Source organism: Epinephelus fuscoguttatus, linkage group LG16, assembly GCF_011397635.1.
Source record: "Epinephelus fuscoguttatus linkage group LG16, E.fuscoguttatus.final_Chr_v1".
Taxonomy (NCBI): domain Eukaryota; kingdom Metazoa; phylum Chordata; class Actinopteri; order Perciformes; family Serranidae; genus Epinephelus; species Epinephelus fuscoguttatus.
This window is the reverse complement of record NC_064767.1, coordinates 33,106,227-33,131,634: the sequence shown is the minus strand read 5'-3', so window position 1 is coordinate 33,131,634 and position 25,408 is coordinate 33,106,227. Positions and strand designations below refer to the sequence as shown.

General features: G+C 38.5%; 3 protein-coding genes and 1 non-coding gene across 5 annotated transcripts; 3 read left to right on the top strand and 1 right to left on the bottom strand.

The window, feature by feature from the left end:
* The first annotated feature begins 120 nt into the window (after nucleotides 1-120).
* haao (3-hydroxyanthranilate 3,4-dioxygenase) lies at nucleotides 121-8,771 on the top strand. 2 transcript variants are annotated; one of them, XM_049599938.1, is made up of 11 exons: nucleotides 121-242; nucleotides 2,993-3,127; nucleotides 4,048-4,126; nucleotides 4,551-4,634; nucleotides 4,872-4,978; nucleotides 6,703-6,792; nucleotides 6,902-6,945; nucleotides 7,030-7,175; nucleotides 7,767-7,835; nucleotides 8,022-8,104; nucleotides 8,328-8,771. In XM_049599938.1, the coding sequence occupies exons 3-11, from the start codon at nucleotides 4,070-4,072 to the stop codon at nucleotides 8,398-8,400; spliced, it is 753 nt and encodes a 250-aa protein (XP_049455895.1). In that variant the 5' UTR covers nucleotides 121-242; nucleotides 2,993-3,127; nucleotides 4,048-4,069; the 3' UTR covers nucleotides 8,401-8,771. The 2 variants fall into 2 exon arrangements, with proteins under 2 accessions (XP_049455895.1, XP_049455894.1); XM_049599937.1 differs by lacking the exons at nucleotides 121-242; nucleotides 2,993-3,127 and adding an exon at nucleotides 3,253-3,441.
* Nucleotides 8,772-10,616: 1,845 nt separating this feature from the next.
* Nucleotides 10,617-13,990, bottom strand: LOC125903747 (transmembrane protein 229B-like). The gene is made up of 2 exons (XM_049600870.1): nucleotides 13,939-13,990; nucleotides 10,617-11,101 (listed from the first exon to the last, which is right to left on the bottom strand). The coding sequence occupies exons 1-2, from the start codon at nucleotides 13,988-13,990 to the stop codon at nucleotides 10,617-10,619; spliced, it is 537 nt and encodes a 178-aa protein (XP_049456827.1).
* Nucleotides 13,991-17,095: 3,105 nt separating this feature from the next.
* hcar1-3 (hydroxycarboxylic acid receptor 1-3) lies at nucleotides 17,096-20,534 on the top strand. The gene is made up of 2 exons (XM_049600531.1): nucleotides 17,096-17,224; nucleotides 19,073-20,534. Exon 2 carries the CDS (start codon nucleotides 19,133-19,135, stop codon nucleotides 20,126-20,128), a length of 996 nt encoding a protein of 331 aa, XP_049456488.1. The 5' UTR covers nucleotides 17,096-17,224; nucleotides 19,073-19,132; the 3' UTR covers nucleotides 20,129-20,534.
* A 1,609-nt stretch (nucleotides 20,535-22,143) lies between these two features.
* Nucleotides 22,144-22,237, top strand: trnai-uau (transfer RNA isoleucine (anticodon UAU)). Its single transcript has 2 exons — nucleotides 22,144-22,181; nucleotides 22,202-22,237. It is a non-coding gene; the product is annotated as a tRNA-Ile (tRNA).
* Nucleotides 22,238-25,408: the final 3,171 nt, after the last annotated feature.

Below are 25,408 nucleotides of genomic sequence, written 5' to 3'. Positions count from 1 at the left end.
GGATGCTAGCATCTACCACGCGTTTAATTGCTGTTTGGACTTTTTTTTTATTCAAAACTACAAATGTAACGGCATTTGTCAGGACAACGTCTGCGTGCAGCACGCTGAGCAACCATCGTCAGAAGGCACCTCCTCACCGAGGCCACAAATCACGTGACCACGAGGCCCGGCGCTGCTAAACTCAACACAACCCAGCATAGCTAGCGTTAGCTGTAACATGCTACACACACCTGTCACGCAAGGTGGGTCTGAAGTTGGAGTCGTAAGTTTGGAGATATGGCAAGACAGTAATTATTGTATACAATGAAAGTTACGTCGCATGAAAGCTAAAATAACGTTATCATACTTTGGTGAGAGGGTTCAACGGCCACATTTATGTTAGCTAATATTGTTTATGTTTGTTAGTCTGTGAAGACAGACATGTAGTGTAACGTCATAACGTTACTGGGCATATCTGTAGCATTTCAGTTTTTCGCAGCTGCACAAAAGTTTTGAGAACCAACTTGATGTTAAGGGTATCATTACAGGTGGTCATTTACGAATTAAACGTGTCTAAGTCGATGTAACATTTATATTTGTAAACGTGTTCAATAAAATAACATCATATGTGGCACAGGAACTTAGTGTATTTCGGGACTGTTTAGACAGAAAATGGATAGATTTTATTGGTGTAACGTTATAGTGCATTCTTTAATGCAAACTGTAACTTTTATATGTGACAATTAAAGTGCTGTGGGTTGTTTTGCACCGTCCACCAGAGACCACCTCCTCACAGAAAAGTAAGTCCAACGGAGGGAAAGTTAAAGGGACAGTTCAGTTTTTTTTTGAAGTGGGAGGAATTTGAAAGGAAAGCTAAGTATTATACTGCTGTGGAGGGGTCAGCAGCAAAATGTATTTAAGCCAATTAAAAAAGTCCCACCTTAAAAAACCCCAATATCAGTTTAAATGTATGCTATATTGAAGCAGGTTGACAGATTGCAGAGTTTTCTGAATAGTGGAAATGGAAAGGGTTGCCATGATATAACCAGTGTCTGGTGTCTTTTCTGTCATCCTCCTCCACCAACTCCATCATGTCTTCCTGAGTTGACCTGGAGGTCATTCTTGTCACAGCATCCAACCAATTTTCCCTCACTGACTGCCAAAAAAGTTTACCTTACTGAGACAAAAATGGGTTAATCCATTCAGTCAGTGTCATATCAATGGACACCTAAATCCCTAATGTCATTGCTGACTGAATAATCACAATTTTCTCAGTAAAATATGCAACAGTTACAGTAAAATATGCTCACATTTGTATTAAAAAGGTGGAGGAAGAACCAGCAATACTAATATTCAAATTGCCATTGTTTAAATGTCTCAAATGATAAATGTGTCCCCTGAAGTGGACCAATGAAAAGCTACACTGTGAAATCAGTGAAAGCCACACATAAACTACACTGTTGTTCTTATTAGCAATCATATGCTGTTAATCACAAGGTGCTCAAGTAAATAGAAAAATAGAGTTTTTATCAGTGTTTGCCTGAGTGTTCTTGCCAGTTTTTCACTGTTTATTGAAGTGAGATGTCACAAGTTGCACTTGCAACCAGTGTTGGGAAAGCTACTTTGAAAGCATTAGTTCTCAAAGCTAGCTAAAACTACTTCTCAGTGGAAGAAGTTGAACTACAGCAAAGCTGCCCTAGTGAGAAATCTTGTTTAATTAACTACAACTTGTAACCATGATATGAAATTATAACAGAATATAAAACAAAGAAGTCACATGTCGGCAAAAAAAGCCACTCAGTTGCATTTATTGCAAACAGTGCCCACTTGCTCACAGGTTAATAAACCAAAATGAATAAATGAATACACCACTATTCATGGGAAAGTGCAAGGAATGTCCGCCATGCTTCTGTATACAATGTCTATCAGTCAGACACCTGCTTTCCAGAGACTAGAGTCCAGGTGGGGGTATTAGCCACATGACTTCCTAAATAGCATGCATTAAGTTGTCTGAACATTTGTTAACAAATCCAAAATTGTTTGTGGTTGTTGTTTCAGTAGTTAACTACATAGAAAATGGCAAAAAAGTAATTTAACTACTTGAAAATCACTATTCAAATATGAATGTAGCTGAACTGCCAGCAAGCTACTGCAAAATGTGGTTTATTTAACATGTATTTCACTACTCGCAACTGACAAACTTTAAAATTGTTGACTCTGTATTGTTGAAAAATACAGCTTCAGTGCACCATTAATTTTGGTCCATGTGAGTCTAGATCATTTTATTTGTCAGAAAGTTGCAGCTCAGCCATCAGGTCCTTAAAAGAACTCTTATATCTCATCTCAGCAGGTTAAACAGCTCTGCCTAGTGGATGGTTCAAAATATTACACTTGGTGTAAAATGTCCTTCGATAAATGATTTCATCATTAATCTTGACTGGCTTCGGTGTGAACAGTCAAATGATTATCAGTTGGTCAAAGCTCTGCAAATGTTTGTTCTATTGACATGATATTGCACACACGATGTGGGATTGTGAAATTACACTGCACTTAATTCACCTCTTTGGAATCCCGGTTAACTTTTTTTTGTGGAGCACAGCCTTTGTAAGGAATAATATATGTATGTTAATAAATGCAGTGGACAATTTTAGTACACAAATGTTATAAATCATATTGTCAAACATGACAACAAGTATATAACTAATATGACTGTAACATATAGTTTAATGTATATAAGTAAGGGCAATGTTTCATCTTAAATATAACATTTGGTTTTCATTGGTCTGTGTATTCTTTGCTCGGTTGAAGAGCTGCAACACTTAATTAATTGGCAATTCTTTTGATAAATAATCTTTACAGTAATTTTTTAAGCACAAAAAATGCTTGTTTCATGCTTAAATGTGAGAATTTGGTGTTTTCTTTGTTATACATGATAAGCTCTATGGCTTTGGATTTTTGGACTGCTTTTTGCGCATTATTGCAGTTCTGATATTTCTATGTTCTTGTCTCACAGGGACTGCTCTGGGCGTGACACCCAAGACCACCCATACAACCCTCCGTCTAATCTTTTGGCTGTCCAGCAGAAACCCAGAGTGTATGCACAGCAGCTGTGGCCAGCTTGACTTCATGAGTGTTGCAATGGATTCCAGTAAGTCTTTAGAGTCCTATGTGTGTGTGTACGACAACATTATGTTACCTATTAGAAGAGTGCAAGCAACCTTTCAACTATCAATAAAAGGGAACTCCTCCCCCCTTCGTCTACACCCACTTCTGCATTCTGGACTTTCAGTGTCAGTCAGATTGTTTAAAGTAGTCAGACTGGCAGACTAGTCAGAGAGGCCTAATACTGCAACAAAAAGCTCAGTCAGATTGAAAAATGAGTGTCACACCTCTTGTGAATGTGGACCACTGGATTAAGGAGAACCAGAATGCTTTCCTGCCACCGGTGTGCAACAAGCTCATGTGAGTATCTTAGCCACATTGTTATATGTGGTGGGTGTGTAATCACAGTGGGTTCTTCCTTGCAACAACTTGTTACATAATGTGATGAATAATCAGTAATTTACTTCACAACTTTACAACAACTTGGATTGAAAAGCTCAATAATGTAAGGTTTAGGTGCTTAGACAATTAACAACTTAAACCAAGTTTAGACCAAAGATTGGCAATGAGATGAGTTGAAACATGCAGCTGCTTGCAATGTGCCGTTCTGCAACGTTCTAAAAACCTGCTGGTGTATCATTTCTACGCAACAACTCTCTGTACTTCTGATCTGATTTCCAGCTTTTCAGGCTTATTTTGTGGCTGAATATCATTTGTAGCTTCTTAAAATATGAATGAGGATAGTGATAGTGAGGTACTGGCTACAGTTGGATTTGTTGTAGTGATTAAATGGTGAAAAACAAACAAAACAAGTATCAGATGGACTGTATTCATAATAAATATGCCACAATAGTATAAAAGACCTGTGCCATCGTGAATCATTGGTCTGAACTGGGCTTAACAAAATTCCAGTGACTATTTGAGGTTGTGTAGTTAGACCACAATTGTCTTTAACTCTTTCTCCAGGCACTTTTCCCAGTTGAATGTCATGTTTGTTGGAGGTCCCAATACCAGGAAGGATTATCACATAGAGGAAGGGGAGGAGGTAAGAAAGAAGGGATGATTTATTATGAATAAAATTCATAGATTATTTAATGCAAATTTATAAATACTTCACTATAATTATTTCTAGCTTTTGCACATCATCGGGGGAGGAGAATAATATGAGACTAAATCCCTTTTGGTATTTTAGCTTTCAGTTAACTGCTTTACATTCAGAATTTAAGCAACAGTTATTAACTTTTATAAAAATAATTTGTAGTCTTCAGCAGCAACCGATGCTGACTCAAGTGACAGAACCTGAGGCAGCTTATCAGACATCACACAGCTCCCTCTGGAGACACAAAAGGCTCCATGCAACTTTTCTTCATGCAGTAGTACTGTCTAACACTTTCATGTGTAAAATTAGTAGTTTCCCTTTAATGTAAGGATATATCTTTTGTCTTCCACTCTTCCTTTATTTTAAACAGCTGTTCTACCAGGTGAAAGGGGACATGTGTCTGAAGGTGATAGAGAATGGGAAACACAAGGATGTACACATCAAGGAGGGAGAGGTGAGCTTCAATATGTTTTTATTGACTGGTTTTTCTTTTTTACCATAGTTTTGTATACTGCGTAGTAAGCCTATCTGACACATCATTACTACACATGGAGTCCAACTTAAGGCGGTACAATTCCCTCTGTCACTTACAATGCAACTTTATTGGTAAAATTTGTGTGATGGACTTTATCTCATTTGCTCTGTTTTTCTTTGAAAATCTGCATTTCATTCATTTCGCCACCATTTGTAGATGTTCCTGCTGCCAGCTCGGATCCCTCACTCCCCCCAAAGACAGGCCAACACTGTGGGGCTGGTGGTGGAGAGGAGACGGCTGCTGACTGAGACTGACTGTCTGAGGTTAACTACTCTATCACCTTCTCTCTCTCGTCTACAGACCAAGTAAAAAAAAAATGTGACAAATTACAGTTACAGGAAAATCTAAACTTGTTGGAGAAAATATAGGAAGTGCAGCTTTTCTCAGTTGTTTTGATGCATAGCTTGAAATAAAAGAGAAGTTGTGAGAACATGTGACACAAACAGCGACACTGTGTTTCCATTTACAAAATGGAATGGTTCTCAAAACTCTCAGTACAGTCTTCAGTATCACATACTGAAGTCTGAAAAGAAAATTCTGTGAGGAAAAGTTCCTCACTCAAGACAAGAAAAGAAAAGCAACTATCTTTAAACAGTGCACAAATGTTCCAACCTGATATTTGAGATGAAAAATGGTAAGTCAACTTTATTTTCAACACAACTTGCAGTTATACATTAACCAATAACTGCTGCCAATAGCACAACACATGTAGATATCAGGGCAATGACAGACAGTTGAATAAACAAAACAGAGTATAATTAAAAAAAAAAAGAAACCTTCTCTTGATAACATCATATCTCGTATAACACAGCTCTACTGTTGTGACAAAGACAGTGTCAGACATAAAGAGGTAACACAACATATACAGTTGCACCTTTTGATCATACCTCAACCCTGACCTTCCTTGTCACCATGGGTCTTTCTCGAAATACTACTATACATGTATCAAGTTTCTTAAATGTGCACTATAGAGTAAAAATAAAGACAAAATGTGGATACAAATTCATACCTTTTTTTGAGCCAAGTGCCTCCTTCCTAGCCTCAAACATGATGTAACATGCCCCCTTCATCCTAGCAACAGAGAGCTCCACAGATACAAATCAGAGATACAGATCTCTGTTGTCATCATTGAGTATGATTATGATTTATCATGTTTGATTATTTTCTTCTTTTTATATAAACTAAAACTCTTTTTAGAATGGAAGCTGAAGGCTCCTGAGAACAATAATTTCAAGTGTGACAGGTTTCTGCATTCACAACTTCACTTCATCATCCATGTCTGCCAAAGTCATGTTATGTTGCGAAGTGAGAATTCAGCCCTGATTTGCTACATACTGTAGCCTGATAGGTCCCACGGTAGTGCTGCACCGTATATAGCGTCATATCACCTAACCCTACCTTACATTGTCTAATATGACCTGTCCCTCCTTGGATTTTCCCTTCTTACATTCACAAGGCTTTAACCCCTGTACATCACAGATGCTTTTCCATCTCTCTTTGCATCCATATCTTACATGCAACCAACCTGCTGTGTCTGTGTACACATGACTTATATCTTTGCATACAGTGCATTCAGTGAATAAGCCAACACAACAGAAACAGATCGCTCTTCGTTTGGAGCAAGATTGAACATATCAGAGCAGAAAACACTGATCAGTGTTTACATGTAACTTTTTAGCAAACCTCATTCTCTGTGTGATAGTTGTGTGAAAAGAAAAACTGAAACTGTAAGAAGAACCAGAAATCATTGGGAGTTAAGTGACTGCATTGAAGTTGTGATCACTGTGTAAACAGAGTCAGCAGAAATGTATCAAATCAGTGGAAAAAACTGTATTATAAACTATGATGTAAAATACATAGACTGTTTTGAATCTCATAAGTACATTCTGCCCAAGTAAACTATAGGATTCAGCGAGAAGGTAACACAACAGACATATATGCAGGGGTTCAAAGCAGCATTACCATAAGCATGTATTGATTCCTACAGGTACTATGTGGACAACACCACTGACATCCTGTTTGAGAAATGGTTTTACTGTAAAGATCTCGGAACTGAACTGGTGCCAATAATCAAAGAGTAAGACATCTTCCCATCTTCTTATCTTTTTTTATCTGACAGATCTCCATCAGGTGTGGGTATTTGTTTAAATGCAGTCTGTTGTTGTTGTTTGACTTTTACCCTGCAGGTTCATGGCATCAATGGAGTGCAAAACAGGAAAACCTGATCCAAGTAAGTTAAAATGTCTTGTGTCTAACTTAAAGTCTAATCCCTGTAGATCTTTAACTGGTGCCATGGTTATTTTTGGATGAACAGATAAAGTCTTCAGAGAACCTCCATTCCAGATGAACACCATGAATGTGATGTTGCCCTTCTGCTTCAAAGACTGGCTGGACAAGCAGAGACCGTCCCTGGCTAGTGGAGGACCCATCGACATGTTTGGAGCTCAGTTTGAGACAGAGGTACTAGGGGTCATGTTTTCAAATGTGTTTTCATAGAGGTTTAGCAGTTACAACCTTTTCTTTGGTATTAAATAATGTGTGCATTAAAGACTGTGCTGACTGAACTAGCATTAATTACTTGCTCAGATTTTTAATCTTGTTTAATTGTGTCCAGCCGTGGCTAGAGGTGTTACGTTTTAAAGTTGTCTGTTGTCTGTCCATCCCAGTCTGACATTTTAAATCCAAAAAGTCAAAGGTAAACTTCATAGTGACATCATAATGTTCTGTAAAAACACTTTTCTGGTCATTATTCAACCCCATATGTTAGTAACAGAAGCTGAGCTGCTCTGTGGAGGCATACAACTGGAGGCAGTAATTCTCATTAAACCACAATCTGATATGGAAAGATGGAAAAAAAATAATCCCTGACTAATCATCAATGTTCAATATTGCATTATGGATGAACATAAGTTGTGGATTTGTAAATTTACACACAAGTTGACACTGACAGTTGACATTGAGACAACGGGAGCGGATGTGATGTGATGATGATGGTGGTGATCTAGAAGAGTTGCAAAGATGCAATGATGCTTCATCTTATGACCATGACAGGTAATGGTGTTTGGACCTGGGCAGACAAAGATGTCAGTGCGACCAAGTGAAGTGTGGATTTGGCAACTGGTATGTTCTCTGAATATACTGTTTCTCCTGTAGCTTTATCTGCCCACCCAGTCTCTCAGTGCTGTTTTGATGCTGCTCTAACTAAGTACAATGTATCTGTGTCTGATCACCATCTGTGTATTAACCAAACTCAGAATATTTTTGAATCATCTACTTTTCTCATCTCCTTCTCTCTCTGACTCTCAGGAGGGATCCTCAAGATTAGCTATGAACGGGCAAGAGTTCACTCTTTCTGCGGGAGACAGTTTACTTGTTCCTGAACAGAGCCAGTGAGTCAACATTAACAATTATTGACAAAGCGTTCCTGTCAGTGTACATATTATTAGGTAGAAAGTGTTGCAATTTTGCTACCAGAATATTCCAGTGTTTCAAAGGGGGTGATTTTGTGGTAATGACTATTTAAAGATTTTGATTTTTATCCTAAAAATTAACTATCTTCTTCTTCTGCTTATTTTTCTTCTTCGATTTCTTCTTCTTCTTCTGCTTCTGTAGATACCAGTGGCAGAGAGATGAGGGGACTGTTGCTCTGGTTGTGGTTCAAAACCCTGAGCGGAAGAGACCCTGAGCATCAACTGCCATTTCACACACACACACACACACACACACACACACACACACACACACACTTTAAATATACAGTATTCTGTATAAGTGAGCAGGGAAACTCAGTGTATTTGTTGTAATGTAAAGTAGATTGTGTATTATTGCACACACTAAGTATTGTAAAGCATGCACTCATTTAAGCTTGACACTTCTAATAATGTGTTGATGAAAGTGACCACTGACCTATTTCAGTCTTGATAAACACTAGAAACTACTGAAATTGAAACTGTAGCTGCACTTTGTCATAGTTTCAGACATTGATGTTATCTTGTGATTTCTGTTTTAACGTATGAAAGAAATCAAATAAATAAATAAATATGTGTAGAGATGAAATTTTCAGTTATGATCATTTATCTTAAAAGACATTCTCCCTAAAAGTTTTTGACTTTCACTTCTCAATTACACAATTACTCTGGAAGTGAAAAACACAAGACATAAAAAAAAATCGCTGACACTTTCATCCAACTTCCTAAAAAAAATACCCACACTACAGTCACAGTTCCAGTGTAGTAATCCTTTCCAATTATCCAAACACAGGTTTCAACAAGTTTACAAGCAATGACTGTTATGTGATATATCCATGTGATGCATGTCAAGTGCAGCTTTTCCAAAGAAATCCAGAACTGACGAAACTGTCTTCCTGTAATGGGTGCAACTATTCAATAAACATAGTGATAGAAAAATCCACTGCAAAAAACACATGGATCTCCTATCAGTGTCTGCTACTCTTATGATCATGGACAGCATGAGCAATTCTAGTGAATAAAAATTGCATTTCTTAGTGCATCAAACTGACTGCAAGCTGTCAAGCTGCAGTCCAAAAGAGTCAGATAGTATTTCAGTATTTCAGAAAAGCTGCAAATGTAGCCTGATCATTAAAGTGCTTCTGAATAAATATTGTATTAATAATAATAAGTGTTAGAGTTGATTCCCACCTTCGCCTTATATCTAGTTTTTGTGTTAAGCTAAGCTGACTGTCTGATAGCTGTAGTTTCATATTTTACAGACAGATATGAGAATGGTGTGTATCTTTGTATCAAACTCCCAGCAAGAATGGAAATTAACCTATTTCCCAAAATGCCACATGATTCCTTTAAAGCTGCTATACAATCAGTTCATTTTTTGTCTTACTTCAGTCTGTAAAAAAACAACAACCAAAAAAAAACCAACAGCCTGACTTGAAAATTGCCATTATTGGGCAAAAGTCCCTTTATTACTTACTTACTTACTTACTTAACTAAGGCTTTAGAATCTAGCAGATGACGAGAATCTTTGACCAATCACAGGTCATTTTAGTAAGAGGGCGTACATCTCTTTGGTGAAGGTCTGATTAAATGGCTTAAAATCCTACAGAGAAAGTTGCTATTCCAATATTTGCAACAACTGACTACACTGCAAAGCAACCTCAAAAATGGAAGACTGACCCATTAAAAATAGAGTCTTAAAGAGAGTCTGAAAATAAACTACATCAAACACAAGTCAATATTAGCATAGTGTTTCAAAGATTGAGAGAAAATGTTGCTAATAATTTATCCTTCTGCTAACTGGAGCCAAAGGTTCATAGCTGTGGCCTTCATGTTTTGGTCTAAATAGCTAACGTTAATTAGAACCTTGAATCATAGTGTGTCCTCCACCTCACTCCCCGGAACTACAGACATTGTTGCCGGGAGGAAAGCGGGCAGCAGCTCTGAAAAATGACCCCAAGTCAGCGGCTGCAGCAACTCAAATCCAGCCAGCACAAACCCTACTCCCTGCCAGATCAGCAAACCTTCTGTTGCTGCCGTTACACAGCTTAAACCTGGCACTGCTGCTGCTGATTACCAGCCAGCTGTGACACCCAGTGGCGAAGGGGGGAGTTGCATTGGCTGAATTTGAGCCACTACAGCTACTGACCAAATCTCTTTCTCTTCTCCCACAAAAGATAATTCAATGTATCGGGAAACTTGGTTACTGTATGAAGTGTGTGCATATGCCCATGGTCATCTGATGGCAAGGGCTTAGGATAGAGGGGACAGATCTCTGCCTACCCCAGCTTTAATGCCACAGCTCAGTAAGGTGCAGCGTGTGCACCAGCTTTTTTAACATACTCATGTCAAAAACTCCCAAAGGTGTGGTGTTGTTCCTCAAACAATGTTCAGTAGTTGCTTTTGGAAGCACAGTATTCCAGATTTAATGAGTTCAGTTGTGCAGCCTTATCCTCAGAGTGTTCCTTATCACATGCTGCTCAGCTATAAATGCTGCCACAGTCCACGGCAGTGCATACTCCAGAGTCACCAGTCCTCCCAGGTTGTACCTATGGCCAGAGTAGTCCCAGGGACAGGCCTGCAGCAGCCTCAGCCCCACCCCCCAGCTGAACTCCCATAGGTAGATAAACAGGGTGTAGGCCGTCAGACGCATTGGCAGTGGGAAATGCTGAGCCAGCAGCCGGTCTCTGAGGATCTCCATGAGGTAGATTGCGGTGGCGTACATAGGCAGCGCCCACAGGCTGCTGTGACCTGCCAGCCTCCTGTCCTGGCTGCTGCACCAGTCCCACACAGCCGTGAAGGCCACCTCACAGAGGCAGCCGTGCAGTGCGTACACATAGAGACGACCTGCAGCGGACAGGGGACGACTTGAGATGCTCTCACGTGGTGCTGCTGGGGCTTCATCTTCAACACCAGCCCCTGTCACAAAGAAACTGATTACTATGTGCTTTTGGCCGATTTGGATATTTTTTTATAAGATATCCAAAATGTGAAGGAGGTGGCATGTTTACAAAAAACAAACCTGCAATGTTCCAAATTATTTCTGAATTTTTTTTCATTATCTTGGTAGCAGTGTTTTAGATTGATCATTCTAGTATGTAACAAACAGTCATGTAGTCTTGTGTGTTCCTGAATGGAGACCTGAACATTCATGTTAACAACAAGAATGAGTTACTGAGTTTATGAATCTACCTGACAGCTTTGGATGTACTCAACATGTAAGTGAAGCCACTCATCAGCATGGCAACATTTTAGACTTAGTAATAACAACAGGGGTAAACATTGGCAATGTTTGGTATCGAAGTTGCCCATCTCTGACTATCACTCTGTGTTAATTGGTGCCAAACTAAACTCAACAAAAACTAAAGGTGAAATCATACAGCTATGGCTGCTCTGTCAATGACATGGTTAGAAATTTCAACAGTATCCTGTCATCTGCTGTTGCTCCACTAAAGGTTAAAAAGAGGATGAGTGACAGAATTTCCCCATGCTTAAACAACAACAGTGTTAAAGAGACTGAGAGAATCTGTCGAGTAGCTGAAAGAAAATGGAGGGAAACTAAGCTCACTGTTCACTGTAATATATACAAATAGAACATGACTGCCCATAACAAAGCAATACATCTGGCAAGAAAGGATTACTTTTTCCAAGATTATTACAGAGAATCCTGGAAACTCTAGAGTGTTATTCTCCACCATTGATCAGCAAATCATCACTGCCCTCACCTGTATGGAGTTCTCTGCATCGAAGTGTGAAGAACTTGCTTTGTTATTCAAAAACAAAATAACTTCAAGTAGAGTTTACATCTGTCTTGGAGATCATGTGTCTGAGAAACATGACCTCTGTTTTGGGGTTGCACAAGGGAACTGCCTTGGTCAGTTATTATTCTCATTGTACATGCTGCCACTAGGTGACATCATGAGAGAATACAATCTTTGTTTTTATAGTAACGTACTGTACACAACTGTACATGTCTGCTGAGCCAAACGATGCTGCAGCTATTAACTCCATTACTTCCTGTCTTTTGGCAATAAATAAATGGATGAGAAATAATTTCTTAAAGTTAAACGAAGACAATACTGAAATCCTGCTTGTTGCTCCTAATACAAAAAGAGAAATGCTGCTTAAGAATCTGGGAAATACAACTCCTTGGATTAAATCTAAGATTACAAGTGTTGGTGTGATCCTGGAGTCAGATCTAAGCTTCAAGTCCCACATTAACAAGGTGACCAAAACACCGTTTTCCCACCTCATAAACACAGCCAAGATACTACCATTTCTAAATGAAAAAGATGCCGAGAAATTAATTCATGCATTTCATTCAAATCGACTCGACTACTGTAATCCTTCCAAAAAACACCACTGAGAGACTTCAGCTAATTCAAAACTCTGCAGCTCGGCCATTTACCAGAACCAAGAGGAGACAGCACGTCAGGCCAGTTGAGCTGCTCTGCACGGACTTCCTGTTGCATTTACAATTGATTTTAAGGTCCTCCTTGTATACAAATCCCTAAATGGGTTAGGACCAATCTACATTGCTAACTCTCATTAACTATTTGCCTCCAAGAACACTGCGATCACCTGCTGCTGGTTTATTGGAGGTTGCCAGAAACAGCTGAAGAAGATCTGGGATGCAGCCTTTGTTAATTACACCCCAAAGCTATGAAACACACTGCCTATAGATATCAGGGAAGCTAGCTCACTAAATCTTTTTAATAGAAAGCTAAAAATGTATCTGTTCACCTTAGCCTTTAACTAGCTCTGACTTTCCTGAGACAAGTCTGCAACTCTTTCTATTTAGGCATCACACTGCTGCAACTCTTTTATAATCTTACTTGATTTTATGATTTATAGTATTACAATTCTATAATTTTATGAATCAGTCAACCTATGTTTTAAAAGTTTTTTAAATGTCCTTTTATATTGAATTGCCTTGTTTGTTGTATCTACATAAAAATTGTATCTAAGCAATTGAAAAATTTGTAAGAAACCTGTCAACCAGTTTGGGAATGACAGCAACTTTCAGTCCTGTGCTTTGAGTGTTAGTAGTTTGTTTCTGTTGGGAGTTCCTTCCATTTCTAAAACGGGAAGTTCATCAATAATTACTGCAACAATTGCAGTAATGAGATGTACATTATTATAGAAAAGTTCTGACTTTTGGATGAAGACTGTGTAGTTTCTTACACTTTACTTACTACTGACGCTGTCAGTCATGAAATTCTCCACTTTAATCAACACATCTTAAACCACTCTTCTCATACAGAAAAATGAGTTTCCTGTAATCTATCATGTGATGTAAAAAAAAAAAAAAAAAAAGTCATTCCATTTTGGAAGAGCTCATCTTTTTTTCTAGATTTTCTGCTCTACATCATAGTAGCCTACTTCAGTGTGTATACATCCTGTTTGGTCCCTCCTCCACAGGACACTCAGCCCAGTGCTCTAATGTGGATTAACAAGCTAATAGCCCAGTTAAGCAAATTAAAGGCTTGTAAAATCTTCAACAGGTTTTCACTTTGCTCTACAACAAAGTGCCATTTACCAACCAAAATCAACTGACCGATCCTGTCATCAAATTATTTCTCTAAACAGATTAGAGTAAATAATGGTCTCACATTAGTGTAGCATTCAACCCACCTCCATTACTTGGCGGACCTCAGCAGACATTAGGATGCAATGACAGCAAAAGCCTTATTATGACTCAAAGTGTGGCCCTCAACAGTTATCAAATACAATAAACAAAAAGTAATAGTTCTCACGTTGGTCATTACTACCTTGCGTTCTCCTCGCATGTAGTATTCTCGCCTCCATCCCTGGGTAGCATATGGGTTCCTGCGCCTTTGTAATCCCTCTGCTTCCCTGTGTGTATGTGTATGTGTGTGTGTGTGTGTGTGTATTTGTGTGGATCTTGGGCTAAACATTAAGCGGCTCCGTGTTATCAGAGTGAGACAGGGATGTCTCTGTCACAGGCTGAGGTTGTGAACCAAGGGAGGGACCCAGGAAGCAAACCTGGACCACCTGAGGAAAATATTTCTGAAATACCAATAGCAGTATTGATCTCACAGTGGGAGACTGTGGCCGCGTTAATAGTTTATTCTAAGCATACAGTAAGTGTGCAACTGTGTTGATATGTTTGGAGGTTATCAATAAACCACAGTAGCTGGGTGTGTCAGGGAAGCTGCCCGGAACAGAACTGACTGTGAAATTTAAAATCTACAGTGCATATACATGCTCTTTAATTCTTAAAAACAATTGTATAACAATTGATTTTAAAACAATGTGTTGTATTTTGGACATTTGCAGGGTCATATTTCAAACAAAACAATAGTTCTTCTTGAAAAAGAAAGAAGGAAGGAAGTGCTGCTTGGGTAAACAAGGCTCTGACTCGACAGTTGCTTTTCAGTGAAGTAGGTGAATTGATATTGAACAAAAAACCAAGGAAGTCTTGCTGTTTGTAAAAAAAATGCAGACAACCTGTCTTGTTGCCTTTGCTCTAATAAAAGTTACTTTATATATATTTTTACCTGAAGACAGAGTGCCTCAGTTTTTTTATTCCATGGTTGTCTGCATTTTTTTTACAAACAGCAAGACTTCCTTGGTTTTTTGTTCAAAAACAATAGTTCTACCACATAAATATTTGTATATAATATTTCTGATTTGCCCTGGATTCTGTGTTTGTCTCGTGGGAAATTTTTATTTTTTCTGGCTTTAAAATTTCTTTTGATAATTAAAAAGAAAAGGCAGACAAAGTCTAGACTAAACTATTTTAAAATATTTTTTATTGTTTTTTTTTATGAATTTATAAAAAAAACAACAAACATTATCATTTATCATTTTTGTGATGTGTTCATGTTGCAAAGTTATTGTATGTCTGCATATTGAGATATGTGCCTTTGTACAGGTACAGCACATATGCCATTTTTTCCCAATGCATTCATTTTACGTTTTGCGTAAATCGATGAGTAGATAAAAAATGCAATATTAGATTAATATTTAATTATATTTGTTTCACACTGATTTTTAGCCTCTGTAAATACTGTGTGTTCATTTTGATTATTTAAGCAGCTGAACAGGTGAACATGCAGTAAAAATATTTATGGCACCATATATAGATTATTATTAGTTATTCACCTGCAATTATAAAAATGAGTAACCAGAATTTATTCACTAAGCACTAAAAGCTGCGCCAACACATATATAGATACTATATATATATGGATGCAGAGCTCTACCAGTACAGTTTCACACATGCACAGCGTACAGTCTAACCATAAAGTGTCCCTGAGAACAGATGTCAGTCCTGACATGGTGTCACTGCTGGGCTCTGTGTGTTTGTTTTGTGTGTACTCTAATAAAATAATAAAACAGTTCGATGAATGGCAGACCTCTAGATCAGAGTCCAGTGATTCTGGCAAACACACTTTTGGGGCTGGGGAGGGGGACTGCACCGCTGTATGGGAGTCAATGACCATAAAGTTATCAAGCTGACAAAGGTTGGACTCTTCACACAGCCGTGAGCTGGGCTGACTCTGTGTGTGCTGCATTGTTGTATGCTGAATTGTCACCAAAGAAAATTTGGTTAGGGAAATTAGTATTCTCTCTCTCTCAGAGAGCACAAGTTGACTTTTCATGTCACTCAATGCTGAGTCGGTCTGGTATGGTAAACTGAATGGACCTAAATTAGATTGAAATTAACTGACATGAACAAAGATGAGATGTGATGAGAGGAGATGAGAGATGACAAGATATGAATCCCAGTGAGATCAGGGGATGACATAACATGACACAAGACTGGTTGACAATTTTAGGTGAGATAGATGAGTCAAGTGAATATGAGATGTATCAAGATTAAGTGAGATGTGAGAAGATGAGAGACGACACAGGCCTGATCATGATGGAGAAGGGGACGGTGCTGAGTCATGTGTGTCGACTCACATGACTGTGAAAGGGTCAGTGGTTAGGTTTAGGCAACAAAACTGCTTGGTTAGGGTTTGGAAAAGATTGTGATTCAAGTGACTGAAGTCTAATGAATACCTGTCTAACAACTCACGTGCCTAATGGCTTAGCAGACAAAAGAACTCTACTAACTTTAATTTTACATCGGACACGAACATCAGTCTCCTGGGGTCACTGCGTCAAATTATATTTCACAATAACACAACAGTTAGTTGATGACTTTATTCTGTGGGACCACTGCAACCCGTAGACAGTAATGTTGGCCCACTAGCGTTAGCTAAGCAGTGTTAACATAGCTGATGTTACTTGTTTCACAGTCTGCCACTGTTGGAGCAGCAGAGAACTGCACAGGTTCTTTCTGATTTTTCAAAAGTAACATAGTAAGGGTAGAAGTAGAAAATTATACATGACTGAGGACAGTTTGCATTCAAATGTGCATATGTGGGTATTGTACTGCAGGGAGATGTCACCATAGTATTGATGACTTGCTACCTCTGGTACTTCCTCAGATTTGTCTATAGATTTGTGGATTTACTGGATAATATTAACACATACTGTACAGAAGATACAGATGTATCACTGAACTTATTCAATAATTACAGTTTTTTTTTTTATGTATTTTTATATAAACATAAGTAAAAGTATGGATGTAACAACAATATATCTCTGTCAACAAATAACTACCTTGCAATTAATTACTTAATAATAATAAATAGGCTAATATGTATTTATCCATACAACATTCCCTGACAAATTGTATCCTACATAAAGGTATAAAACGCAGAATGAGATGGTGTTACAAATGAGCTGCTGTGGGGAGTTTTGATTATCTCAAAAGCCAGAACTGATTGCATCACAGATTCTTTTCTACAGAACCACCAGGAGCCTCGTGCTACAACAAGCCCTCAGAGGATGCCAGGTCTTTATACAGGGAATGTCACCAGGATCGTGAATCAGTTGGTCATATAAGCCTGAGATCTGCGACATCATATCTGCTGAATGCAGCGATAAAACACACAGTTTTGATTTCTGAGAAGGGAGGTGTTTGGGTCTTTCAGAGAGAAGTCAGGATTTCGCTGCTGACCACCGGTGAGTGCTGATATTTTAACTTTTTCCCTATTCTGTTCATTTTGAGTTTTGACCTTTAAACCCTGTTAACTCACACAACCTAGTTTTTCTATAGTAGGTGTATCTCATCACTAGCATTACAATATGAAGATGGTTAAACATACAATGTTTTGTAATACACTCAAAAAAGTTTGGACGCTGTGTAAAACATCATTAAAAATGAATGCAATGATTTGCAAATCCTTTTCTAAATTGTATACACTATAAATACAAGATATTTGATGTTCAAACTAATAAACTGTAAACTGTTTTTGTAAATATACACTCATTCTTAATTTGCTATCTGAAACACATTTCAAAAAAAGTGGTGACAGGGGCATGGTTACAACTGTGTTACATCACCTTTCCTTTTAATTTTAATTTCCTTTTACTTTTTAAAGTAAAATTCTTTCCAATTCTTGATTGATACATGACTTCAGTTGCTCAACAGTCCGAGGTCTTTGTTGTTGTATTTTGCACTTTCACATGTGCCACACATTTTCAACAGGCGACAAGTCTGGACAGCAGGCAGGTCTGGTGCTCGCACCTTTTGTTGTACGCTGTTGTAACATGTGAAGAATGTGTCTCATTGTCACTGAATAAGATGTTGTCCGATGGGATTATATGTTGCTCTAAAACCTGTACTTCCAGCATTCATGGCGCCTTCTCAGATGCGCAAGTTATATATGCTGACTTTAAACTTTGAGCTGGTAACAATCTGGATGGCCCCTTTTCCTCTTTAGCCTGGAGGACACAACGTCTGTGATTTCCAAAAACAATCTGAAATGTGGACTCATCTGACCACAGCACATTTTCTTGGGTCCAGAGAAGTAGGCGCCGTCTCTGGATATTGTTGATAAATGGCGTTCACTTTGCATGGTAAAGTCTTGATTTGTAGTGACGAATGTAGGGATATCCTTTATATAGTCATGTCAGTTTTAATGCAGCCTGAGTGGTCAAAGGTCACAGGTATTCGATGTTTTCAGCCTAGCCCCTTACATGCAGATATTTCTCCAGATTCTCTGAATCTTTTGATGATATTATAGATTGCTGATGATAAAATCCATATATTCTCTGCAACTGTGCATTGAGAAAGGTTGTTCTTGAATTGTTGGACTGTTGCCAATTATGTTTTTTTAATGAAGTGGTGAATCTTGCGCTGTCCTTGCATGTGATCAACTGAATCTTTAAGGATTCTTAATCCTTTATTGCCCCTGTCACAACTTTTTTGAAACTTGTTGCAGGCATCAAATTCAGAATGGGTGTAAATTTACATGCACACACACACACACACACACACACACACACACACACACACACACACACACACATACACACAACACACACACATTCGGTGTTGTTTATAAAAAGATAGGAAAAAGCTTAATTCTGTTATAACTGTTGCTGTTAGAATTGCATGTAGGTGGATTTTGTCACCTCTGGGCAGAGCCAGGCTAACTGTTTCCCCCTGTTTTTGGTCCTCATGCTAAGCTAAGCTAATTGGTTGCTAACTGTAGCTTCACACTAACTATATAGATACAGTAATATCTTCCCATCTTACTCTTGGCAAAAAAGCAAATAAGTGTATTACTGTAACATGTACATTTACAGCTATTCATTTGGCAGATGCTTTTGTCCAAAGTAACATACACATGAGGATCAGTCTAAACCACAGTAGATCAAGAAGAGGCCATTGATAATATATGCTGGAACACTCAGTTGCATGTTTTCCCACAATGTCAAAACTTCTGCTTTAACTAATTGATCCATGTAATATTAAGGTCTAAAACACTTTTTCTCTCTGTTTCTCTCCTCCTTGGAAATTTCCAGAAGATCTGCTGAACATAAGGACCAGTGGAAAAGAGAGATAATACTCCATTCATACTCAGAATGAATTTGGTGAATGGTACCACCGAGGAGATAAATGAAACTAACCCTTTCCTGCATTGCCAATCCACCCAAAGCCCTGCACCCGTGTTCCTGGGTATTGTCATGATCACTGACATGATTGTGGGCCTGCCAGCAAGCATAGTCGCTTTGTGGATCTTCTGTTTCCGTATGAAATGTTGGAAACCCCACACTCTGTTCCTCTTTAACCTGCTTCTAGCTGACTTCCTGCTCCTCATCAGCTTGCCCTTCCGCATCCACAGTGACCTCCTAAATACCTATTGGGTGTTTGGACAAATCTGGTGCCGTATCAACCTCTTTATGCTGGCTGTCAATCGCTCTGCCAGTATTGCATTCATGACAGTTGTGGTGCTGGATCGCTACTTTAAAGTGGTCCATCCGCATCACTGCATCAACCACATGTCTTCAGCTCAGGCAGGTTGGTTTGCAGGCCTGATATGGACTGTTGTGATCGCCCTTCGGATTCCACTGGTGACAACCAACCTCCTCTACCAGAATGGCAACATCTCTCTGTGTCGCAGCTTTAACTCCTACAATGCAGAACCCTGGCCAATAAAGGTACACTACATGACTTTCATTGCAGAGTTCTTCTTGCCCTGGTTTTTGTTGCTGTTCTGCTCAGCCCGGATTGCCTGCTCTCTGCACCAACGGCGGATGGTCAGGCAGAAGAGGGTGCGAAGGGCCATCCGAGCAGTAGGGGTGATCAGTTTGGTGTTCACCATCTGCTTCATGCCAAGTATCCTCACAGGCTTGGGTGGGATGTACATCCGCTATTTCTACCCCAAGGACTGCCCATCCTACAATCTGATTTCCCAACTCTTTGTGATCTGCATAGGCTTCACCTACCTCAACAGCGCTTTGGATCCGGTCATTTACTCTTTTTCTAGCTCTATGTTTCGTGATGCCCTCAAGAGCTCCATCAGCTGCCTGGGCTTCGTGAAGAAGAATACCAGACCAGCAAACAACAGAGGAAAATAATACAATATTATTTTTAATGGACAGACCGGTCCAGAACAAGGTTGCAGGTTCAACCCTCAGACTTTTTTATTCTATCATTGATTAAACTGACCCTTAAAATCAAGAAGGCCTTATGACCCCCTGTGAAGCTTTGGCGAGGTCGGGACCCCCAGGTTTATAACAAGTGCTGGAGGTAACCCTGAAACAAAATGGTGCCACTGTTAAATGATTTAAATTACCATATGTTAGTCTGGTTAATGCCAATAGATCGATGACAGGAATGCTGCATGGGAATGCCCTGCACAGTTCTGTGTCTGCAAGTATCGGCCATCACTGTATTTTTGGAGGAAGCTTTGTTATAACATCCGTAACGTCAGATACACAGACCAGTGGAGTTCCTGCAAATGTTCCTTGTTTATGTTCAAACTGTGTGATGTGGACATGAATGTCAATAAAAGCAGTAACATGTAATTGTGTGTGTTATACTTTTATAAATATAATAATAACCATCATAATACATTTTATTAATAGGAGCCTTTCAAAGCACTCAGGGACACATCACAAGACACAGTTTAAAACAAGCAGAAATATAGATCATAGATTATAAATTCAGACAATTCAGTAATATATGGTAATAGTACAATTGCTAGACAAAATCACAGTGTAGTTATAAAACTAGGTATAAAATCATTATTATAAAATCATTATCAGTGCAAGTCTTGATGTGTGTGTCAATCAGAACAAATATGCAGCTGGAGAAGGTGGTTTTTCAGACAGGATTTGAAGGTGGAAAGGGAATCAGTATTGTGAATGTCAAGTCAGTATACTTCAATACTTTATATTGCTTATATTTTCTACTTATATTGGTCATATTTATCTTTGAACATTTATTATCTCTTACATGCCTTATTGTATTTGTAAATGTGTGTTAAGATTTAATAGTATGACCATCTAAAGATGACACATTTGCAATTTCATTAATTTGTTGGCATTCATTGCATCTAATTTTTTCTATACATGATGTCTGGTGATGCTATTGCCAGAGGTGTGATAACAAAGGGTTGACAAACATTTTATATTAAATATAACCAAGGAAAAATACACATAAATATATATTTGGCTTCCTCAAATGTGTCCTCTCTTGTACATTGTTTCATTTTGATTAGGAAAGGTGTGTGGACATATGGAGTTGATGTTAACCATTCAGAACAGAGAAAGATGTAGTGTAGTAAAATGAGCGAATCACAGAAAAGAAATTGGACATGGAATGGCCGAATAACACCTCATTACTACTGGTGCAGGTAATAAACTCATGGCTGCCCTTTCTTAATAACTGATTATTTTTGAGCGACAGTACACTTATAACTTAAGCAAAACATCTGCACAAGACTGTGTCCTGTGTAGGAGGGTCTGCTGTTACCATGCATACTTTTACACTTGATTGATGTCTGATTACAAAACACTAACTGATAGATAGATAGATAGATGGATATTTCATCATTGAGCTGTATTAAGACAGCGGAGTTGGATGTGACATGAGTCTTTGAGATTTTACTTTTTGTGCAAGAGTGTAAGACATGTTTTACTTTGAAAATATTAGGGACAGTCTGTGTTTCCGGGTGTCTCTCAGCAGCAGCGAGCATGACATCATAGACTCAGCCTTCTCATCCAAGCCCAGCTGCACGAGCAGCAGAAAGTAACACGGAAGGACATGAAAAACTAACGTTACTGATTATTTTACCACAAGTTAAAATGTGCTATTACTATTATAACACTGTTTGCATTAATATTGGCTTGTTTTCTGCTCGCTAGCGCTGCTGATGAGTTATGAAAGCGCTTTGTGTAATAAATCAGCAGTAGTTTCACTGTTATTCAGTCCGTCATTGTCCTTCCGTATGTTGAGATCAACGTAAAGAGAAACGTTTGTATGGAGCTAGTGCGGCTGCATTAAATGAACAAAGACAAAACAAGGAATACATGTCCAATTGTCTTGGTATTCCATGTTTAAAAACCCAACTGCGGAATGAACGCAGTGAGCTCCAGTGGCGCAATCGGTTAGCGCGCGGTACTTATATGACAGTACACTGTAGAGCAATGCCGAGGTTGTGAGTTCGAGCCTCACCTGGAGCAGCTTTTTGTATGAATGTTTTAGGTGAATATAGGCTACTGCATTTTGTATTACAAATACTAGAAATCCTACTCTCAAATTCTCAAAATTTGGTGTCTCATTGTGACTAAATGATACTTTAACAATATGTACAGGTATATAGTTTGAAATATGAGGTACAAAGACGTTCTTACAAATACATGACAAAGCAATAGAAACTGAAATTAAAGAAAGACATTTTAAACATATTGGGAGGGTATGGAGTATTTTATTCATCATTATTGAAATCCACATTTGTTTAACCAAAGAGGATGTTTTACACATAGCCTAATTTCTATTCATAGTTTTTAACAAACCTGAAAACAAAAACATACAGTAGTAACATGTCATGTCAGATATGACTCCTAAAAATTAAGATGTATTTCAGCTTTACCGAAAACAGGGGGCAGTATCTCTCCATCACTGTAAACACCCAGTCTTAGGAAGTGTGGTGAAAAAACGTCACTCGCCCTAACAGTAGGTGATATGCTGACTTAGGATTTGCATCATATAATAATAATGATAATGATTAACAAATGGTTTAAAACATATAATACATTTGTAGATACTAAATCATACATTTTGCATGATGCAATTTCAGATCCATTCTCAAATAATTTAAGATGGATATCATGTCTCACAGGCTATCATTCCCCAAAATCTTATTTTTTAAGTCATAGATATTAAAATCATGATTTATTGATTTTTTTTTTGTTGTAAATTTGACATAGACAGAGTCCAGACATTGCATGCCTGCTTCTTTTTCTGGCTTCAAACTGTTTCCAGGAGTCTAAATTTATTCAGTTGAAAATACAGCAATGGTAAAATTAATTCTTTAAAAACTATGATATGGCTTAAACCTTCTGGGAATACTGCAAAATAATTCTCATGATGACAAGATAAGGAGTCAGTCTGAAAGAAAAGTGTTAATAATGTTCAACAAACTATTGACTTGACATGACACTCTGCTGTGTTACCACTAGGTGACATTGTTGTCCACTTTTTGGACGTGCTGTCTTTTTTTTTTTTTTTTTTTTTTTCTTCCCTGACACAGATGTGACTGCTTGAATGTGACTGGCTGTGTCTGCTGTTTGAATGAAAACAGTTGGTTTGCTCTTCCCTCTTCTGCACTCTGTGTATTCTGTGTGTGCTCTCGTCTCTTACACATTCGGTTACATTTTATACAAGCCAACTTTATTATCTGGCGGGAACTGCTGCGAGACGTGCACATATGGATGTCTGAATGATTTCCTTTTTAATTCATGCCGATGAAAATGTGCTTTTTGCACTGTGGCCTCTGGTTGCTCCTGCATATTTAAATGTTAAACATGCAGAACTCATTTTTCATATATTGCCATGCTACCCATTAAAATACTTGAGAACAGCGTAGGCGGAGGAGAGTTGTGGGGATATGAATGGTATTATGTATGCATGAATGGAAAGACAGATGGATATGATGTGATGCAAACCTCAATTCAACACACACATACATGCACACAAACACACACTGGTTTCAACAGTCTTAACCCCAAGGAGGATGAGTAAGATGCATGTCATTGCCTATCACATGCTGAAGAACAGGACTAATGTAGAAAACATGGTCTGCTTGGAGACTTCGACTTGCTCCATAATGATCACTTGAGGCCAGCTGCAATGTGCATGAGATCATTTCGCAAAAAAATGTGTGTGTGTGTGTGTGTGTGTGAATGTGTGTTTGTGTGAGTGTGCAGTACTCCATTACTCAATTAAGTAAGCAGTATTTATAGTTTACTTCCAGTAAGTGTGGGATGGGAAAAGCTCACTGTCAAGTCATTATGTGTCTAATCTGATCTAAAAGTCAAAGAGTAAAGTGTGAACTGTTTTAAGATAACAGCTATTAGCATATTTCTGGCTTTCTGGCGAATTACTCTGCATTAATTTATGCTTGAAATTTCTTTTTTTTTTAAGATTGTTTTTTTTGGGCTTTGCCTTTAATGGAAAGGACAGTGTATGAAATGGGGAGACAGAGAGAGAGCAGGGACTGACACGCAGCAAAGGGTTGCAGGCCGGACTCAAGCCTGCGACCACTGCAGCAAGGCAATGCCTCTGTACATGGGGCCCCGGGACTATCCGCTATCCTACCGACGCCCATGTTGGAAATTTCTTAAAAAGGTAGCGTATATAAATGACAGCTATTTAGCCTAAGTCTGTTTGTACTGGGGGTACGTGATTTGTATATGTATATATTACAGACAGGTTTTCCTCATTTACCTTTATTTCTATAGGTGTGGCCTGAGTTTATGTGTATGCTTAATTCTGAAGTATTTTGCTGCTGCATGTGATTGCCAGTGATTTGCAGCAGTTGTGGCATATCAAGTGTGTTTGTTAGATGCATTTAGTATCACAGCTATTTAGCTGGAAACCATTATAGAATACTTAACTTATGAGGGATACATGATTTGTATACTGGTATTCTCCCTTTTGTATATACCAATATTTCGTCATGTTATTTACATGTGGCCTTCATATGATATTGGCGTGTCATTTATTTTTTCTTAACTTTCTAATTATGGTATGTCACAAGACCTTAGGGGCATTATGGGTTTTTAAGATCAGAATTTAGGACCGCTGGCTTGAAATGTTACACAGCAGTAAAACCGTTCTGAGGGCTCATCCATACTCCCATTATTGAAACTTAATACAACTGTTTCAAACATAGTACAAATCACTGCCCTCATGCTTCCATGCGTCCTTTATGTTGGCGTAAATACAGGCAATAGATAGCGCTCAAGGGTGGAGTCAAAAGTTTCATGCAACACCAGATGTTCAAATAGTGGCAGTGTTGTAGATGGCAGTGGTCTATGTGGCCATTGCGTCCTTCTTGTGGATGGAGAATTCCCTGCACTGTATTACCGATTCGTACTGTTCCATCATTTTTTAAATGCTTGAACAATGCTACACTGCCACCACAGTCTCTGGTGGTACTGCTCCATGTCATCTGTATCTGTGAGCTTTAATAAAATGTGAACAAATATGGACAAAATGAACCCATGGTACAGACAGAAGGCGTTGAGAATATACCTGAGGTTGAGCATAAAAGAGCCCTTTCAGGAGCTACTTAGTGTGCAGATGTATTTGTTTCTACTTTGCTAAATGCTGAGGAGGTCATGACCCCT

Excerpts from the sequence above, each read along its gene's own strand:
- haao (XM_049599937.1), top strand. The coding sequence starts at position 3,356 with ATGAGTGTCACACCTCTTGTGAATGTGGACCACTGGATTAAGGAGAAC. Across the intron at positions 4,979-6,702 it reads ACTGAGACTGACTGTCTGAG|GTACTATGTGGACAACACCA; the intron begins GTTAACTACTCT and ends TGATTCCTACAG. Across the intron at positions 6,793-6,901 it reads CTGGTGCCAATAATCAAAGA|GTTCATGGCATCAATGGAGT; the intron begins GTAAGACATCTT and ends TTTACCCTGCAG.
- LOC125903747 (XM_049600870.1), bottom strand. The coding sequence starts at position 13,990 with ATGGAGGCGAGAATACTACATGCGAGGAGAACGCAAGGTAGTAATGAC. Across the intron at positions 11,102-13,938 it reads GCAAGGTAGTAATGACCAAC|GGGCTGGTGTTGAAGATGAA; the intron begins GTGAGAACTATT and ends TCTTTGTGACAG.
- hcar1-3 (XM_049600531.1), top strand. The coding sequence starts at position 19,133 with ATGAATTTGGTGAATGGTACCACCGAGGAGATAAATGAAACTAACCCT.